The sequence below is a fragment of the Panthera onca genome, chromosome A3 (assembly GCF_046562875.1).
Source record: "Panthera onca isolate mPanOnc1 chromosome A3, mPanOnc1 haplotype 2, whole genome shotgun sequence".
Taxonomy (NCBI): domain Eukaryota; kingdom Metazoa; phylum Chordata; class Mammalia; order Carnivora; family Felidae; genus Panthera; species Panthera onca.
This window is the reverse complement of record NC_138341.1, coordinates 73,429,206-73,450,079: the sequence shown is the minus strand read 5'-3', so window position 1 is coordinate 73,450,079 and position 20,874 is coordinate 73,429,206. Positions and strand designations below refer to the sequence as shown.

The following is a 20,874-nucleotide window of genomic DNA, read 5'->3' as shown; positions in this document are numbered from 1 at the left end:
CACCCCAGTATTTCCTTTTTTTTTTTAATGGCTGAGTAATAGTCCATTGTATATATACACCACATTTTCTTTATCCATTAAAAAAATTATTTTTAACCTTTATCCATTTTTGAGAGACAGAGACAGAACTTGAGTGGGGGAGGGGCAGAGAGAGAGGGAAACACAGAATTTGAAGCAGACTCTAAGGCTCTGAGCTGTCAGCACAGAGCCTGACCCGGAGCTAGAACTCACACATGGTGAGATCATGACCTGAGCTGGTCAGATGCTTAACCGACTGAGCCACACAGGTGCCCCATTCTTTATCCATTTATCCATCAGTAGACCCTTAGATTATTTCTGTATCTTGTTAGTTGTAAGTCTACTGCAGTGAACAAGGAAGTGCAGATATCTCTTTCAGATAATGATTTTGTTACTTTTGGATATATACCCAGCAGTAGAATTGCTGGATCCTTCTATGTTTTGCCTTTCCCTTAAGACTCCCCCCACCCCAGTTCGGTTTTTGGCACTTTTTCTGTTCAATACCAGGAACTTTAAAGCTGGGAGTTTTGAATGAATTCTTAGAAGTGTTTTGACATTTCATACAAGATTTTGTGTATGTGTCTTTTCTGGGAAAAGATCTGTAATTTTCATCAGCTATTCAAAAACATATATAAACTACTCCTCCCCCTCCAAGAGAAAGGGTAAGAAATACTCTTGTGCCCATTCTTTGGTGAATCTTTTTCATTGCCTGGGATAAGCACAGAAGTTAGGAATTGGTCTTGAGAGTAGCTTGGCTCTCTTCCTCCTGCATATATGGGGCTTAATGTACTCAAGGAGAGTTTTGCAACAGGTCAGTAATTTCCTACTTTTTGGGGGTTACACTTAAGTTATATAGACCTTTGAGAGATCGTAACATTATCTAAATCAAATGCTTCACATTATCCACTTTGGCAACTGATGTCTGCTTTAAGGTATTTAAGTCACCTAGCCTAGAGAATATTAGGGGAGGAAGACTGTTCCAGATATTGTGGTACCAAGGGCCACGTTCTTTTCTTTCTGTAACATGGAATATTGGATACTCCAGGTGTGCCCTAGTCATTAGGAACCTAACTAATCTGAGTTTTCTCTAAAAAAAACCCCCAACAGAATGGAGGTGCCTGGTTGGGTCAGTCGGTGGAGCATGCAACTATTGATCTTGGGGTTATGGTTTGAGCCCATTGTTGGGTATAGAGATTGCTTAAAAATAAAATCTTACAAAACAAAATAACAGAATGACATTTTGATGAGTTTAACATAGCTCCTAGTTTACTGATTTCATGGAGAGAGCCAAAACTGAGGCCAACTTAGGAGGAAAATGAACCAAATTCACTATTTTTAAAAGCAGAATCATGACTTAAAAAAAATTTTTTTTAAGTATGTGAGTATATTGCTAGAAATTGAGTATGTTCTCCTATCACCTTGTGATGTTTTTGTTTTTGATTAAGTCTAGGTTTAAAGTTATATTAATGTTATACCTAAAAAAAAAAATAACAGTAAATTCTGAGACAGCAGAGGGCAGCAACAGTCTACAAAGCTGACTTGGGTTGAGTGATAGAAGCTCTACTCTAAATCATCTTTCTCCTGTAAGAAATAGTTATCTGAAAAATATACTTGTCTTCCCTTCTTCCTTGTATCTTTTTTTTTTTTTTTTTTTTTTTTTTTTAATGTTTAAGTTTTGAGAGAAAGGGAGAGGGAGAGACAGAGCATGGTCAGGGGAGGGGCAGAGAGAGAGAAGAGAGGGAGACAAAGAATCTGAAACAGGCTCCAGGCTCTGAGCTGTCTGCATAGAGCCTAACATGGGGCTTGAACTCACAAACCATGAGATCATGACCTGAGCCAGCGTCAGACAGTTAACCAACTGAGCCACCCATGTGCCCCCTTGTATCTTTTAAAATTAAAAAGTTGAGGCAAAATCTAAATAATATTGTGCATTTAGGGCAAATTTCTGATAGTGCTTAAAGCAGCTCCTATAAGTATCCAGATGATTTTATTGATAAATTTTATTGTAACAGCACTCATGCTGAGGTGCATAACTTTTCCCTCTTCCTGTATCCAATTAATCATCTGTTTCTGTTTAATATACTTCTTAAAATTTTCACATTTGCTATTTTTCCTCCCCTGCTCTGTGCTTCCTCCTCAATGAAACCATAGTTATCTTTTCTAGCTCATCTCATTTGATCATGTCATTTCTTCCCCTTCAGAACACGTTAATTGCTTCCTGTAACCTACAGGAAGAAGTCCTCTGGTCTGCCTTTTTAACAGCAAGCAATTCTATATTGACAAATTACTTTTCCAAGAAGGTAGTACTCATTTATAGTTCCAGTCATAGGATTCAGAAGAAAACTTCTTTGCATCCTCACCAACACTGTTTGCTTTCTATTATGGTGATTAGTTAGTGTATTTTAGTGGTTAGTATATTCTGTTGCAAATGTTTAGTGGGATCTGGGTGGAAGTAATTTGATGGAGGGACAGAAATACAAGGGTAATATGACTCTTAGCCCAAGAATATATACCAAAAGATTAAATGAGAAAATTGCTATAATAAGTGATGGGTGAGAGAAAGGAAAAATAATCTTATGAAGTTGGGACTGTAAAGGAAAACTCAAGTTTTTCTCCTGTGAGTCTTTTTCCTGTATCTCTCCTTTGCTCTCATACAGAACACTGCACTTCTAGTCACCAGATGTTTGGAACTTTTCCCTCCACGCCAAACAATTTTCTTTGACACCAGCTGGGTGTCCTACAGTGTAACTCAGCTCTGATATCGTCTCCCTGGAAATAACACCAGATTCCAAGGTTAAGGGCATAGTCCCACAAGACACCAGACCAACTGACTATAGATTGAAGATTCCTGTGATAACCTCCTTGGATTTTTTTTTTTCAATGTTCATTTATTTTTGAGAGAGTGAGTACGAGTGTGCAAGGGGCAGAGAGAGGGAGACAGAGGACCCAAAGTAGGCTCCCTCTGACAGAAGGGAGCCTGGTGTAGGGCTTGAACTCATGAACTGTGAGATCATGACCTGGGCCAAAGTCAGACACTTAACTGACCGAGCCACCCAGGGGCTCCCGATTTGCTAGAGCAGCTCACAGAAATCAGGGAACCATATTTACCAGTTTCATTAGAGGATACAGATGAACATCTAGAGCTTCTAGTCATGGTTTGGTCTGTCTGGTAACCAGCCCTCATCCAGGAGCCCACCTTTATTTATGTATGTATGTATGTATGTATGTATGTATGTATGTAAACTTTACCCCAATGTGAGGCTCAAACTCATGACCCTGATAGGTGCCCCTAGAGTCACCCTTTTAGAACAAGAGATGCTCCTAGTGCTCTTAACACTTAGGAAATTATGGGGGCTCCTGGGTGATTCCATTGGTTAAGTGTCTGACTCTTGATTTTGCCCCATGTCATGATCTCATGGTTTGTGAGTTCGAGCCCCAAATGAGATTCTCTGTCTCCCTTCTCTCTGTCCCGTGATCACCTGCTCTCTTTCTCTCTCAAAAATAAACAAATATTAAAAAAAAAAAAACACTTAGGAAATTACAAGGTTTATAGGAGCTCTGTGCCAGGAACTGGGGGCAGAGACCAATAGGTTTCTTTTGATCTCACAGGGACTAGCACAAGTATAAAATGATACTCATAAATAATACATGAAATCAGAAGAAAAAGTCAATATAGAAAAGTACTATTTTGTCAAAATGACAGTAGTCATAAAGGAGAATGAGGATGGCGTCAGAGAAGGTATTACTTGCATGTGGGGGGACTGAGACAGGTGGCTGTGCTTAACCAAAAGGGATGACGTGGCTGGAGAAGCTGACAAGAGAAGATGAGTGAAGGAAGGGGGTGGGGCATGAGGAAGGATGAGAGGCCCGTACTGTAGAGTGCTGACCAGTGCTGATGGCAGTGAAAGTAAGAGCGGGAATGGCCATGTGCCAGAGGTCGTCATTCAGAGCTATCTGATTTCTTAGACATTTTACCATGATTCACCTGCGCTTGGCTTTTTTGTTTAATTTGGTAATTTATTGGCTCCAGCCTCATATTTGTGTGAATACTTAAACTTTCATTAGCAGTGTCTTACTAGTATTTATTCCACTTACCTGGACTTTTAAATCTATTTCATAAATCTATTAAAGGGATCAGATAAAGTTTAATTATGTTAATAAAACTTTTAGTTTAGAATTGATAATACAAAGAATTTGTGTACAATTAGTCAAGGAAATGTAGGCATAGAATAAATTGTTTAAATCTTTGTTAATTAAAACTCAGGTCTTTTTATTACCATTTACCAAAATATTTAATAGAATAGGCCAACTTCATAATTAATATAGATTTTAGGTTGAGTTTCTCAGTCATGGACTATTTGAACAGTCTGATTTAGCTGACCTGTGACTAGGGCCAGGCATGGATCTGAGGATAGTGTCACAAGGGCATGTGTAAGGAGGTACCTCCTATGTGCTGTCCAGAACTGTCCTGTAGTTTGTTTTGATTTTTAGTGTTATTTGCTCATTTAACTTGAGATTAGATAGTCTTTCTTTATTTCACTTAAAATTTTTTTGAGTATAGTTGACACAATGTTACATGAGTTTCAGGTATACAGCATAGTAATTCAACAACTCGTTATGCTATACTCAAAAGTGTAGCTGCCGCCTGTCACCGTAAATACTATTATAATACCGTCTACTATATTCCGTATGCTGTACATTTCATCCCTGTGACTTATACATTCCATAACTGGAAGCCTGTATCTCCTAATCCCCTTCACCCATTTTACCCATTTCTCTACCCCTTATCCTTCTGGCAGCTATCAGTTTTCTGTATTTATGCGTCTGTTTCTCCTTTTTGCTTATTTGTTTGTTTTGTTTTTTAGATCCCAAATATAAGTGAAATCATAAAATACTTGTTTTTCTCAGTCTGACTTATTTCACTTAACATGATACCCTCTAGATCCATCCGTGTTGTCACAAATGGCAAGCTCTCATCCCCTTTTTTTTTTTTTACGACTGATACTCCAGTGTGTGTGTGTGTGTATTTGTGTGTGTGTGTACATACATACCACATCTTCATTCATTCATCTATCAGTGGACACTTAACATTGCTTCCATATCTTGGCTATTGTAAATAATGCTGTACGGGTGCCTGTGTTGCTCAAGTCGGTTGAGTGGCCTTCGGCTCACGTCATGATCTCAAATTTGTGCATTCAGGCCCTGCATCGGGCTCGGTGCTGACAGCTGGGAGCCAGGACCCTGCTTCAGATTCTGTATCTCCTTTTCTCTCTCTTTTTCTCTGCCCCTCCCCTGCTGTGTGCTTGCGCTCGCTCGCTCTCTCTCTCTCTCTCTCAAAAATAATAAAACTTAAAATAATGTTGCAGTAAACATAGGGATGGGTATATCTTTTCAAATTAGTGTTTTCGTTTTCTTTGGGTAAAAAATGACCAGTAGTGGAATTACTGAACCATACAATATTTGTTTTTAATTTTTTAAGGAACCTCCATACTGTTTTCCACAGTGGCTGCACCAGTTTGCATTCCCACCGATAATGCATGAAGATTCCTTTTTCTCCATATCCTTGCTAACATTTATTTTTTATCTTTTTTATTCTAGCTATTCAGCAGGTGTAAGGTGATTTCTCATTGTGGTTTTGATTTGTATTTCCCTGATGATTAATAATGTTGAGTATCATTTCATGTGTCTCTTGACCATCTGTCTCCTTTGGAAAAATGTCTATTCAGATCCTCTGTCCAGTTTAATCTGATTGTTTATTTGGTCTTGAGTTGTGTAAGTTCTTTATATATTTTGGATATTATTCCCTTAACGAATATATCATTTGCAAATATTTTGTCTCATTCAGTAGGTTGCCATTTTGTTTTGTTGATGGTTTTCTTCACTGCAAAAGCTTTTTATTTTGGTATAGTCCTTATAATTGATTTTTGCTTTTGTTTCCTTGTCTTAGGAGACATATCTAGGAAAAAGTTGCTACGGCCAATGTCACAAATTACTGCCTCCGTTTTCTTCTAGGAATTTTCTTGTTTCATGTCTCACAGTTAGGTCTTTAATCCATTTTGAGTTTATTTTTGTGTATGGTGTCAGCAACTCCAAGAAATTAAAATCTTTTGGTGGCTGGCAGCAAATCTAGTGTTCCTACAGAAATTATTTAATGATGTAATTACTTAGATATTTCACATTTTGATGTACTTACGAAGCTAACAGTTACTTCTTTGTGTCATCTCTGGTATCCTTGCTAGATGAGTGTTGTGTGTATCAAAACTAAAGACCAGGGGCACCTAGGTGTCTCAGTTGGTTAAGCGTCTGACTCTTGTTTTCGGCTCAGGTCGTAATCTTGTGGTTTGTGAGTTTGAGCCCCTTGTGGGGTTCTGTGCTGTCAGTGCAGAGCCTGCTTGGGATTCTCTCTCTCCCTCTTTCTGCCCCTCCCGTGCTCACTCAGTCTAAATAAATAAATCAATAACCAACCAGTGATTGATTGCCTTATCAGGCCCTTGCTTCCTTCCTTCAGTAAGTCGTTCAACAGATGGTTAATTTGTGCCAGGCCTTATCCTAGGAGGTACAATAGTAGATATGGCAGATAAGATCCCTGTTCTTATGGAGGGTCAGTAATAGTGGAAGATTAGAGGGAGATAGACAATAAATCAATGAGCAAGAATTTAAATAGTAATAATACAATAAAGAAAGCATAATATATTGATAGGATAGAGTGACTTGGCTGGGGCCAGGGGAAACACTAGGTCTTTTGGTCAAGGATAACCTCTCGAATTGCTTCTAAGGTGGAACTTGTATGATGAGAAGTTGCCAGCTGGTAAGATATAGGGGGAGGCTAGTGGGACCAGCCAGTACAAGTGTCTAAGGCTTGAATTGTTGATGGAGTGAAGGAGAGCTAGAGTGGTCAAGCATAGAGATAGAGAATGAGGGCCATGTTAGGAGTAGATGCCAGAGAGGTAAGATCTAGCTGAGGTTTTTAATTTTTTTGTGCTATGGACCCTAAATAAAGCCTATGAACCCTTCTTCAGAATAATGTTTTTAAATGCATTAAATGAAACACATAGAGTTGCAAAAGAAACCCAGTTATATTGAAATATTGTCATCCAAATATAAAACAAAAATTTTTAACTTTAATTTGAGAGCTAGAGTAAGAGAGAGAGCATGTACTAGTGAGGAGGGGGCAGAGAGGGAGGGAGAGAATCCCAAGCAGGCTGTGTGCTATCGGTGCAGAGCCAGATGCAGGGTTTAATCCATGAGATAATGACCCAAGCCAAAATCAAGAGTCAGTTGCTTAACCAGCTGAGCCACCTAGGCACCCCTAAAACAAATTCTTGATAAAGAAATAAGTCCTTTTTATTAATGCATTAAATAACATGATTGGAGTGAAGTTCTAACATCTTAATGGTGGTTTATTGCCTACATTAGTAATGAAAGTTAATGCCAGATTCCAGTTAGAGGTTAGAGAAAATAAAGGTGGAATTTATTTCTTTTCTATGTTTATGTAGTATTTTATTTCAAGGGTCTGTAGTCCTTGTGTTAAGACCCTAGAATATTGTATAGGGCTTTCTAGACTGGTAACTAGTGAAAAATGGAGTTTATAAAAAACCAATTGATGCCCATCACTAGATGAATGGATAAATAAAATGTGCTATTTTTATGTAATGGAATATATTTGTCAATAAAAAGGAATGAAGTACTGATGCATGGTGCAGCATGGATGAACCTTGAAAACTAACTGAAAAAAAGGCAGTCACAATATCATATCCATTTATGTGAAATAGCCAGAATAGGCAAATCTATATGCCAAAAGTGGATTGCCTGGATTTGGAGGAGTGGCAGGAGGTTGGAGGGGAACTGAAAGTTACTGCTAATGGGTATGGGTTCCCAGTGTTTTGGAGGGCAGTGACAGAGTTCAAAAATCAATTGGCAGTGGTCCCACAAATCTGTGAATAAATAAAAACCACTGATTGTACCCTTTAAAATGGAGAATTGCTTGCTGTGTGAATTATAGCTTAGTAAATTTAATTAATTTAGTTAAAACATAACCAATTGGGGGGAAAAAAAAACTCAGTTGGAAATCAGTGCCTGGGGCTTAGTACAAAATATAGGTAGGGGAAAGAATTCAAGATGTTAGTGAAAGTTTGCAGGATAGGGAGCCAGTGAGCTCAGAAGGGGCCTATTGACTCTGAGAAGAGCTGCAGTAAGGTGGGCCTATATGCTTGAGGGACTAGAGGACATGTTGAGGATGACAGGTTCTGAAGTTTATACAGATATTTCTGTAATAATACCACATGTTTATTCTTGGCATATTTTATTTCAAAGTCGTATTAGAAAACATAGCAGAACTTATAGAAAAAATAGAGTTAAGGTGGACCTCAAGATACATGAAAAAAATTTTAATATTACTAATTGGGCATCTGGGTGGCTCAGTTGGTTAAGCGTCCAACTCTTGAATTGGGCTCAGCTCATGACCTTGCGGTTCATGGGATCGAGCCCCGCATCAGGCTCTGCAGTGACAGCATGGAGCCTGTTTGTCATTCTCCCTCTCCCCGTCTCTGCCCCTCCCCTATTTGTGCACATGAATGCTTTCAAATAAATAAACATAAAAAAATTGTTAACAGAAGCAGTAGTAAACTTTAATAAAACAGTTGCCTACAGAAGTCTCCATTGCATTTGTACCCAGCAGCAGCATCATGTGACTCTTTGCAGCCTTAAAGTCTAGGGTTCTTGTTACCTCCTTTGAGATGCCCCGTGAGGGCATTTGCTTCTAATAAAGGTCATTTTCACAAAAGTTAAAAATCTGAACCAGGGTAAAGAATTAATAAAAATTCTAGTAAACACCAGCAGATGTTTTTGTGCTTCTCGTGTATTCTCTGCTTTTCTGTGTATCTTAGCATAATGACAAGTACACTGGCCATTAAGCCAGCTACTCTGAGGTCTTCATAGGTTGCTAAGTTTACTCTTCCATTGTGTGACGCTTGCCTTGATCACTTCAAAACATTAATGGGATGGGAAAAAGAATCATTTGTGAACCAGTGCCACCTCCACACTTTGCTTCCATCATTCCCCTATTTACCAATAGCATATGAGCTAATTCAGAATAAAGAACCAGGCGTTGAAGCACAACAGACATTATGTGGGAAAGTGTTGGTTATAGACTGTCTAAATAATGTTTCACACATAGGTACTATTTTCTAAATGTGTGTAGATGCTGTTGTGATTAATAAAACATGAATTCTTAAAACAATTTTGCTGACTTCATAGTAGCTTTTCATCATTTTCTCAATCAAGAGCTACTGATATTTCCAGAATAGGTTGAAGCAAAATGCGGTATGCTAGAGATCACTTGCAGAATTCTTGTAAAAGAATTTATTGGAGATCAGAAAAAAAAAATCCTTGCAAGGTAACCAATTATAATACATGGTAACTATAGCTGGGCTTCTGTTAAGTGTCAAGCATTATGTTAAGTGTTGTGTAGCCTTATCTCATTCATTCCTCTTCTGGGTAGCTATTGTCATTAATCCTATCGTAATAGGTAAGGGAAAGGGGTTCAGAGAACATGCCGTAGATCACAGAGCCAGGAGATAACAGAGTTGGGATTGGCACCCAGGTCTGTACTCAGGCCTTTCACACTATACACTTTGTTGCTTCACTTACTCCTTCTGTAATTCCCCAGCATGTGCTCTTAAATAGCATCAAGTAAAGTGCCAGTGTAAATACTTGACCTGATTTAACCTCTGTTAATTGGAACACTGTATTATTAATGGAAATTAGGGATATAAGGTAAGTTAGAGACATTTTATTTTAACGATTTTGACTTTGGGTTATTAAATCTACGAAGAAATGCAATTCATTTAGTTGTAATTAATGTCATGTTTATGCATCTCTAGTGCTCTTGATGAAGGAGATTACAGACAGGCAGGGAAGGTAGTGTTTTATTAGTAGGAAGCTTAGAGAGCCAGATCATTTCCCTTTCTATAAAATAAATACTTAACACATTTGACTTAAATTTGACTTAAATTTACAGGAGTAAATAGTAACTTTGGAGACCCGCTGCACTATTTGCGCTTTTTGGATCAAATGCTGTTTGTTATCTTACACGAATTTTTAAAAATGGGACCATTTTCAGGCGCCTGGGTGGCTCATTCGGTTAGCCATCTGACTTCAGCTCGGGTCATGATTTCGTGGTTCGTGGGTTCTAGCCCTGTGTTGGGCTCTGCTGACAGCTTAGCCTAGAGCCTGCTTTGCCTTCTGTGTCTCCCTCTCTCTTTTTCTCAAAAATAAATAAACATTAAAAAAATTTTTAGATAAGAACGTTTTATTATTTTTTGCTTTCTTTTAGGAAAACACCAGAGATTACTCTTGGCAGTTTTTGTGACTCCTCTTATTGATCTTCGTTCTGATTTCTCCAAGTTTCAGGAAATGATAGAAACAACATTAGATATGGATCAGGTATGTAATGTACTCTTTTTTTTTTTAATGTTTGTTTCTTTTTGAGGGAGAGAGAGACAGATTGTGAGCGGGTGAGGGGCAGAGAGAGAGAGAGAGAGAGAGGGAGACACAGAATCCAAAGCAAGCTCCAGGCTCTGAGCTGTCAGCACAGAGCCTGATGCAGGGCTCGAAACTCACAAGCTGTGAGATCATGACCTGAGCCGAAAGTCAGATGCCTACTGACTGAGCCACCCAGGTGCCCTTGTAAGGCACCTTTGAGACAGTGGATGTAAGATTAAGTGATGAGGAAAGTTTGTTTTTGTTTTTATTTTTTTTTAAGAATTGTTTTAGTGGATGAAGAAAGATTAACAGAGGCAATGAATATTGGGCACAACTGGCTTTGTTAGAGGAAATCTCACAAATAAAAGATTTCACATATGCAATCTAAATTTTGCTTTAATTTCAAGAGAGAAGGGAGATAGTCTCTGGAAAAGAGAAGAGGATAAATGTAGATGTGGAACATAAGAGAAGGCAACTTCTCTTTTGTTTATTTTCCATGTAGGAAAGTCTTTGGGAGAAGAGGTTAGATTATACGTGTGTCTCCTAAGTAGCTGTTGATATAACTAAAAAGTTAACTGTAGTTTAAATACTGTTTAGTTCCAAATTTCTAATTGGTTGAGGTATAAGTGACCTGTACCTCGGGTCTTTAACAATGTTAAATAGTAATTTATATATATAAATATAAAATAGGAATAGTTTTTGAAGTAGTTGAAGATACCTTTTATGAAAATGAATTTGAAAGCAAAATTTATGAAATGGTAATTTTTACTGTTAAAAGTTTGTTTATAGAACAAATTTATTATGGGGCCACTGAATGTAGTGTTTTCCAATTTTGTGACATTAAAAATAATATTTAAAATATTTTCTACACTAAATTTCCTGTCGAAAATGATCATGCAGGGAATATGTGCTCTGATATTATTCATATTAAGGTAACAGTTCGGTTTGCAAATTGTTAGATTCTTTGCATTCTTAATAACTAGATTTGAGTTGTTTGTCCCATGTGATGTCGATTTATTTTGTTTTTATTGAATTCTTAACTGAGGTTTAAAGAAGTTAAACCTCATTTACTCTGTGTTCTTTGGATTTTAGAAGTACATGAATATGTATATATAGGTGTAAATGCTTCACTTTTCTGGGACTGTTTTGTCAGTGATGGGCCTAAACAGCCAAAAGACTTGCATTGTTCACCCCTCATTTGGGAAAACTTGCATTTTAGCTATTGTTACCTCTGTATGTTGCTATGAGTGGAATGATTTAAGGTGTGCAACTTTCAGATCAATGGGAGGCAGAAATACTGCTGAGAAACATCTAATCCCGAAATACCACTGCCTCCCAAGCGGAAGATGTGGCCTTCCCGGTGATTGGGTGGGGTTGGATATGTGTAAACGATGTTTAAATGAAAGCTTGTTGAGGCATAGTTCTTGGAGGTTAACAAAAACTCTTACTAGCTTAGGGATGTGGGGAGGCAGGAATCTAGAGCCCCTCATTGTCACCACAGCTTAGCTCTGATGAATTGCTGCCATTGATTTTGCCCTTTGTGGCCAGCTTTATTCTTCTAAAAGTTGCCATGCTTTAATATTGTGGGTCTCAAGCTTAAGCATGTATCAGAACCACTTGGTGGGTTTGTTGAAACAGGTTGCTGAGCTTCATCCCCAGAATCAGATTCTTTTGGTCTGAGGTGGGGTGAAAAATTCACATTTCTCATTTTTCTTTTTCTTTCTCTTTTTCTTTTTTTCCTTTCTTTTTCGTTTTCTTTTTAAATACAAGTTAGTTAACATAAAGTGTAGTAATGGTTTCAGGAGTAGAATTTAGTGATTTGTCACTTACATATATCACCCAGTGCTCATCCCAACAGGTGCCCTCCTTAATGCCTATCATTCATTTAGCTCATCCCTCCCCCCCACCCCCAACATCCCTCCAGCCACCCTCAGTTTGTTCTCTGTATTTAACAGTCTCTTATGGTTGGCCTCCTTCTCTGCATTTATTTTGTTTTTCTTGTTTCCTACTCTTGTGTTCATCTGTTTTGTTTCTTAAATTCCACATATGAGTGAAATCCTATGATATTTGTCTTTCTCTGACTGACTTACTTTGCTTAGCATAATACACTCCAGTTCCATCCACATTGTTGCAAATGGAAGATTTTCATTCTTTAAAAAAAATATTTTTAATGTTTATTTTTGAGAGAAAGAGAGAGTGAGAAGGGGAGGGGCAGAGAGAGAGAGGGAGACACAGAATCTGAAGTAGGCTCTAGGCTTTGAGCTGTCAGCAACAGGGCCTGATGCAGGGCTCAAACTCACGAACCGTGAGATCATGACCTGAGCTGAAGTTGGATGCTTAACCAACTGAGATACCAGGTGCCCCAAGATTTCATTTTTTTTTTATGGCTGAGTAATACTCTAGTGTATATACATATCACATCTTCTTTTTTTTTAATTTTTTTTTTTTCAACGTTTTTTATTTATTTTTGGGACAGAGAGAGACAGAACATGAACGGGGGAGGGGCAGAGAGAGAGGGAGACACAGAATCGGAAACAGGCTCCAGGCTCCGAGCCATCAGCCCAGAGCCTGACACGGGGCTCGAACTCACGGACCGCGAGATCGTGACCTGGCTGAAGTCGGACGCTTAACCGACTGCGCCACCCAGGCGCCCCACATATCACATCTTCTTTAACCATCATCAGTCAATGGACATTGGGGCTCTTTCCATAATTTGGTTATTGTTAATAGTGCTATTATAAAATTGGGATGCATGTGCCCCTTTGAATCAGCATTTTTGTGTCCTTTGAGTAAATGTCTAGTAGTGCAATTGCTGGGTCGTAGGTAGGGCAGCTCTATTTTTAATTTTTTGGAGGAACCTATACAGTTCTTCAGAGTAGCTACATCAGTTTGCATTTCTGAAAATTTGCATTTCTAACATGTACCCAAATGATGCTGCCTGTCTGGGGATCACACTTTGAGAACTACTTGCTAATAAAATAAATTACTCCTAACAAATTAGGAGTGTGATCTCATCTCAAAGTGAGATAAGTGTGCGATTTCCGTTCACCAATTTGCATCCTACTTCAAAGGCTGCGCTCTTGGGCAATCACTGGGCATTATCTGGCCAAAAGTTGGTGTATATAAATTGAGAATGTTCAAGTTTCTTAAAATTTGTAGCCCCTCTGTCAAAGTACAGATCTTCTATTGAAAACCCTGTGCAGCTATCTTTTTATCTGAGTCATCACACTGACAGCCTGTCCAGTAGATGTGGAGGCCTGCCTTTTAGGACCTGTCTTCCTCTCCTGCTCTTGGACAGTTTTAAAAGCTGTCTCCGGCAATGAGCTGTTTGTTTTCCTTATACTCAAGATGTGAGCCACTACTATGATAATTACAAGAAGCAGCAGGATGATAAAATGTTGGATACTTTTGGGGCACCTGGGTGGCTCATTCAGTTGAGCATCTGACTTTAGCTCAGGCCATGATCTTGCTGTCTGTGAGTTTGAGCCCCACGTCGGGCTCTGTGCTGACAGCTCAGAGCCTGGAGCCTGCTTTGGATTCTGTGTCTCCCTCTCTCTCTGTCCCTCTGCTGATTGTGCTCTGTCTCTTTGTCTCTCAAAAATGAATAAATGTTATTTAAAAAAATTTTTTTAAATGTTGGATACTTTTGGTTCATATTTTGCCTTTTGATTTATTCCCTCTCTCCCTCCCTCTCCTCTTTCTTGCTCTCCTTCCCTCCCTTCATACAATATTCTGACTGCATAGGTCCAGCCCTTGAGATACATAGCTGCTTGACAGCAAATAAGCCAAAACATTCCCTCACAAATGATGATGTACCAAAATACCAAGATGTAAATTTTTAAAGTATTTTCTTTATTTGAAGCTTTTCTACTTAATAAAGATAACACATCTGTTAGACAAGTGGAACGGGGCGCGCCTGGGTGGCTCAGTCGGTTAAGTGTCCAAGTCTTGATTTCGGCCCAGGTCATGATCTCAGAGTTGTGAGATCAAGCCCTGATTAGGGCTCTGCACTAGGCATGAAGACTGCATAGGATTCTGTCCCATTCACTCCATCTCCTTCTCTTTCTCTCTCTCAAAAAAACCCCAAAAAATCAAAAGCAAGTGAAACAAAACTATACGAAGAAGTATAGAGGCAAAAGTGACCATTCTTCCCTCTTCAGATGAACAGTGTTAACAGCCTAATGTGCTTCTTCCAGCTCCATCTTCCTTATTGAGGGTTAAGATTTACTTTTATCTGAAACACTTGATACATAGCTGTTAATTTAGACTTTACTGTGATTGTATAAAATAGTTTTTTAGGAGATTTTTTTTTTTTTTTTTTTTTAGAGAGAGAGAGGGAAAGAGAGAATCTTAAGCAGACTCCACTCCCAACGTGGAGCCTGATCTCAACTCGGGGCTCAGTCCCACGACCCTGGGATCATGACTTAAGCCAAATTAAGAGTTGGACCCTTAACCGGTTGGGCCACCCAGGAGCCACTTTTTAGTGTCAATTTTTGAATGGTGCTATGGGATTAGAGTGTTGTAAGATTTTGTGTCTGGGAAGAGGAGATTTTAGGAAGGCAAGCAGTGTAATTATATTGATAAAGGCTGGGAAAGGAGAGGTCCTTTGTCCTAATTTTATTGCTGTCACTTAAGATTATGACAAAACTTGATTTCTTAATCTGAAAGTAGTTAACTTTATGGGGGAGAAAAAACTTTTTTTTTCTGCTTTCTTCGGTTCATTGTTTGGAAGTCTGCTAGTTAAACTGATAAACAGATTATTAGCAAGAGAACAGATTTTTGGGTTCACAGAAAAATGTGACTCAAGGAGGCTATTAGAATTTGGGGCTTATGTATTATCTTAGTAGGGGAATGGGAGAGGGAGAAAGGGTACTTCCAGGAAAACAAATGACTTTTACAAGTGATTAATGAGCCCTTGAGAGAATAGATTGAGGATATGATAATTTTTACTTCCTTGGTTATGAAACTCCCTGGGAGGGGATTTAACAACAAATTAGTTCTTTTGGGAGCCTCTGTTTTTAGGGAGATAAGAGAGTGCAGAAACAAAGTCTATTCTCAGATGCTTTCATCTTGGAATAATTTTTATGCCACTATAACATATTCTGAACCCCCCTTCACTGTTAAGTACTGTGTCAATAAGTGAGCTGTGGATTTCCTCCCTGCTCCCAGTAGATTATCTGAGGTTAAACTTAGTATTAGTTAGGACTCTTTATTTTTCACATAACTAAAACTCACTACACCCTGGCTCATGAAATTAAAAGTCTAGAGATAGGGTAGGCTTTAATTTAGAGTTGCTTATCCACCAGCTCAATAATACCATGCAAATGACCTAATTTCTTGATCTCATCTATCTTTTGTGATTTTAATACCAACCTAACACAAGTTCCTCTTTTGGCCCTGCATTGAGTATCTACCAGTAGTAATTCACGTAACATTCCTAGGAAGAGTCCTGCAGTTTGTTTTGATGGGACCATTTAAGCAGTGCTTTTGGCCAGAGATCCTAAAATGTGATGATGGGCCTAAGATAGCTAGGGGTGGGTTATCCCTCTGTTGCAGGTAAACAAAATGAAAGCTCTACTGGGAAGGGGAAGGAGGGAATGAATGACTGTTGTGTAGACAACCAGCCTTGTCTGCTAAGATAGGGTCCTGTAACTGAAGACTTTCATGTTTTATGGTGTGATGCTGTCTTTTAAATAAATACAATTCCTACTTAAAACCTTCTCTGGATTCTCTAGGGAATTGACCTGATACAATATCTTCTTTATTCTCAGTTACAAACCTTTAAACTTACCTCGGGGTTATAAAGTGAATTCAACCCTTCACTGTCATTGTAGATATTTGTAGTGAATTTAGGCATTTAAATTACGTGACTCAGAACTACTTTGAGCAAACCTCAGAGGATAGCAATCATTTCATGTATGATTCCTGAAAGCTTTCTCATGTTTTCCAGCTGTGCACTTAGGAGCTCATGTGATGAAGGGAACAGTCATTTATATGAGTAGTTGCATTATTTCTTTTTTTCTAGGCTTAGCTTCGTATGTAATATTTAAGGTATTTTTGTGTCTACTTTCCATACATCTTATGGAAAGATTTTCTATTTCTGAAGTACATATAAATGTATCTCTACCACCCCCAGGACAAGGTTCAAAATGGCAATGATTTTTCACAAAAAAGTAAACAATTTCAGTTAGATTGGATGATTCAATGAGATGTATTAAATTTTAAAATTCATTTTATACTATATTTGGGTATTTCATCTTTGAATATTAGTTTTCTTTTTTTTTTCTTTTTTTAAAATATAATTTATTGTCAAGTTAGCTAACTTATAGAGTATACAGTGTGCTCTTGGCTTTCAGAATAGATTCCCGTGATTCATCACTTACATACAACACCCAGCGCTCATCCCAACACATGCCCTCCTCAGTGCCCATCACCCATTTTCCCCTTTCCGCCACCTTCCCCCACCTCCAGTCAACCCTCAGTTTCTTCTCTGGGGAAGAAACTCTATGTAAGAGTGTCTTATGGTTTGCCTCCCTCTCTGTTTGTAACTATTGTTTTTCCTTCCCTTCCCCCATGGTCTTCTGTTAAGTTTCTCAAATTCCACATATCAATGAATGAAAACATGATATTTGTCTTCTCTGACTGACTTATTTCACTTAGCATAATACCCTCCAGTTCCATCCATGTTGTTGCAAATGGCAAGATTTCATTCTTTTTCATTGTTGAGTCGTATTCCATTGTTTACATATACCACATCTTCTTTATCCATCAGTTGATGGACATTTGGGCTCTTTCCATAATTGACAGCACTGCTATCAACATTGGGGTACATGTGCCCCTGTGAATTAGCACTCCTGTATCCTTTGGATAAATTCTTAGTACTGTTATTGCTGGGTCATAGGGTAATTCTATTTTTAATTTTTTGAGGAACCTCCACACTGTTTTCCAGAGTGGCTATACCAGTTTGCATTGCTACTGACAGTGCAAGAGGGTTCCCCTTTTTCCACATCCTTAGGAACCTCTGTAGTTTCCTGAGTTGTTAATTTTAGCCACTGTGACCAGTGTGAGGTAGTATCTCAGTGTGGTTTTGATTTATATTTCCCTGATGATGAGTGATGTTGAGAGTCTTTTCATGTGGCTGTTGGCCATCTGGATGTCTTCTTTTGAAAAGTGTCTATTCATGTCCTCTGCCCATTTCTTCCTTATTTTTTTTTTTTTTTTTTTTTTTTTTTTTTACATGTTGAGTTTGGTGTTCTTTCTAGATTTTAGATACTGACCCTTTATCTGATATGTCATTTGCAAATATCTTCTCCCATTCCATTGGTTGCCTTATAATTTTGCTGATTGTTTTCCTTTGCAGTGCAGAAGCTTCTTATCTTGATGAGGTCCCAATAGTTCATTTTTGCTTTTATTTTCCTTGCTTTCCGGCATTTGCTGTGGCCAAGGTCAAAGAGTTGCTGCCTGTTTTCTCCCCTAGGATTTTATTGTTCCCTGTCTCACATTTAGGTCTGTCATCCATTTCGAGTTTATTTTTGTATATGGTGTAAGAAAGTGGTCAGTTTCATTCTTTTGCATGTTGCTGTCCAGTTCTCCCAGCACCATTTGCTAAAGAGAGTGTCTTTTTTCCACTGAATACTCTTTCCTGTTTTGTCAGAGATTAGTTGGCCATATATTTGTATGTGGGCCCAATTCTGCATTCTGGTCCATTGGTCTATGTGTCTTTTTTTGTGCCAGTACCATGGTGTCTTGATGATTATAGCTTTGTAGTATGGGCTAAAGCCCAGGATTGTGATGCTTCCAGCTTTGGTTTTCTTTTTCAACATTACTTTGGCTATTCGGGTCTTTTGTGGTTCCATACAAATTTAGGTTTGTTTGTTCTAGCTCTAAGAATGCTGGTACTACTTTGATTAGGATTGCATTGAATGTGTAGATTGCTTTGGGTAGTATCGACATTTTAACAATATTTGTTCTTCCAATCCATGAGCATGGAATGTTTTTCCATTTCTTTGTGTCCTTTTCAATTTCTTTCATAAGTTTTCTATAGTTTTCAGCATACAGATCTTTAACTTCCTTGGTTAGGTTTATTCCTAGGTATTTTATGGTTTTTGGTGCAATTGTAAATGGTATTGATTCCTTGATTATCTTTTTCTTTTTTAAATGATTATTTATTTTGAGAGAGACAGAGACACAGCATGAGTCAGGGAGGGGCAAAGAGAGGGAGACACAGAATCCCAAGCGGCCTCCAGGCTCTGAGCTGTCAGCACAGAGCCAGACATAGGGCTTGAACTCACAAACTGCGAGATCATGACCTGAGCAGAAGTCAAACACTTAACCGACTGAGCCACCCAGGCGCCCCTCTTGATACCTTTTTATGTTGCTTCATTATTGGTGTATACAAATGCAACCAGTTCTTGTACATTGATTTTATATTCTGCGGCTTTGCTGAATTCATGGATCAGTTCTGGCAGTTTTTTGGTGGAGTCTTTTGGGTTTTCTATGTAGAGTATCATGTCATCTGCATGATAAAAAGTGAAAGTTTTGATTTCTTCTTTGCCACTTTGGATACCTTTTGTTTCATTTTGTTTGATTGCTGAGGTTAAGACTTCCAAAACTATGTTAAACAACAGTGGTGTGAGTTGAATATTAGTTTTCACATACACTTACTATTGGTATATCTTCTATTATTGGAAAAGTAGTAATATTAGATAACTTTTTTAAAGTGTATTTATTTATTTTAAGAGGATAGAGAGAATCTCAAGCAGGCTCTGTGCTGCCAGCACAGAGCCCGACATGTGGCTTGAACTCATGAACTGTGAGATCATGACCTGAGCTGAAATCAAGAGTCAGATGCTTAACTGACTGAGCCACCCTGGCACCCCTAGATAAATTTTTATTGACAATACTGGGACAGAAAAAATTGAAATAGTTTTTAAAAAGCCACAGTTCCATGATCATACTACAACTAAATGATTATTGTATATGTAAGCTGTAAAGATACTAATAGTATATAAGTGATGCAATATTTTTGTTTTTGGAAATAAATATACATGTAATATATATATAAAGGAAGTATTCATGGGGCACCTGGGTGGCTCAGTTGGTTGAGCATCCAACTTCGGCTCAGGTCATCTCACGGTCCATGAGTTTGAGCCCCGCGTTGGGTTGGGCTCTGTGCTGGCAGCTCAGAGCCTGGAGCCTGCTTCTGATTCTCTCGCTGCACCTCCCCTGCTTGCTCTTGCTCTCTCTCAAAAATAAATAAAACAGTAAACAAAATTTTTTTAAAGGGAAGTATTCATATTCTCCTACCTAGAATTAATTCTAAATACGTGTTGACATTTTTGCTTATAGTTATCCTTGTTTTCTGTTTTCTGTTTTTATATTTTGATTAAACTATAGTTGGCACACTATGTTAATATTAATTTCAAGCATACAACTCAGTGGGTAATGCTATGCTTACCATACAGTGCTATTACAACACCATTAACTGTATTTCCTAAGCTGCACTTTTTGTCATCCCTGTGAGTTATTCGTGCCATAACTGGAAGCCTGTACCTCCTACTCCCCTCTACTCATTTTGCCCATCCCGGACACCCCTCCTTTCTGGCAGTTATCAGTTCTTTGTAGTTATGGGTCTGTTTCTGCTTTTTGTTTGTTGGTGGACTTTTAAGTTGTTTTTAACTCTTGGCTATTATGATTAGGACTTTCATGAGCAGTCATGTACAAGTATTTGAGTACCTGTTTCAGTTCTTTTAGGTATATATTTAGGAATAGAAATGCTGGGTCATATGATAATTTTATGTTTAACTTTTTGGGAATCACTAAATTGTTTTCTAAAGTGTCTGCACCATTTAACATTCCCATCAGCAATATAGGAGGAATCCAGTTTCTTCACGTTGCTGCTAATAATTATTATTTTCTGTTTTTTGGGGTGTTGTCTTAATAGTGGGTGTGAAGTGATATTGTTTTTGTTTTTTAAGGTTTATTTATTTTTGAGAGAGAGACAGAGACAGAGACAGAGTGGGAGTAGGGGAGGGGCAGAGAGAGAAGAAGACACAGAATCCAAAGCAGGGCCTAGGCTCCGAACTGTGTCAGCATAGAGCCTGACGTGGGCCACAAACCCACGAACCAAGAGATCATGACCCAAGGTGAAGCCGGACACTCAACCAACTGAGCCACCCAGGTGCTGCCATTATGGTTTTGATTTTCATTTCCCTGGTGGCTAATGATGTCGGGCATCTTTTCATATGTTTGGTGCCCATTTATTTGTAATCTTTAGGAAAATGTCTGATCAGATCCTTTGCTCAATTTGAAATTGGGTTGTCTTTTTGTGTTTGAGTTGTAAGAGTTCTATATATATTCTGGACACTAGACCCT

The 20,874-nt window shown here is 38.3% G+C and overlaps 1 protein-coding gene across 1 annotated transcript in view; it reads left to right on the top strand.

Annotated features, from left to right (window-relative positions):
- Nucleotides 1-20,874, top strand: part of MSH2 (mutS homolog 2) — an 81,101-nt gene that overhangs the window by 37,315 nt on the left and 22,912 nt on the right. Inside the window, exon 8 of the mRNA XM_078444435.2 lies at nt 10,352-10,461. Within this exon, the coding sequence (XP_078300561.2) occupies nt 10,352-10,461 (110 nt within the window). The remainder of the gene's footprint in view (nt 1-10,351; nt 10,462-20,874) is intronic.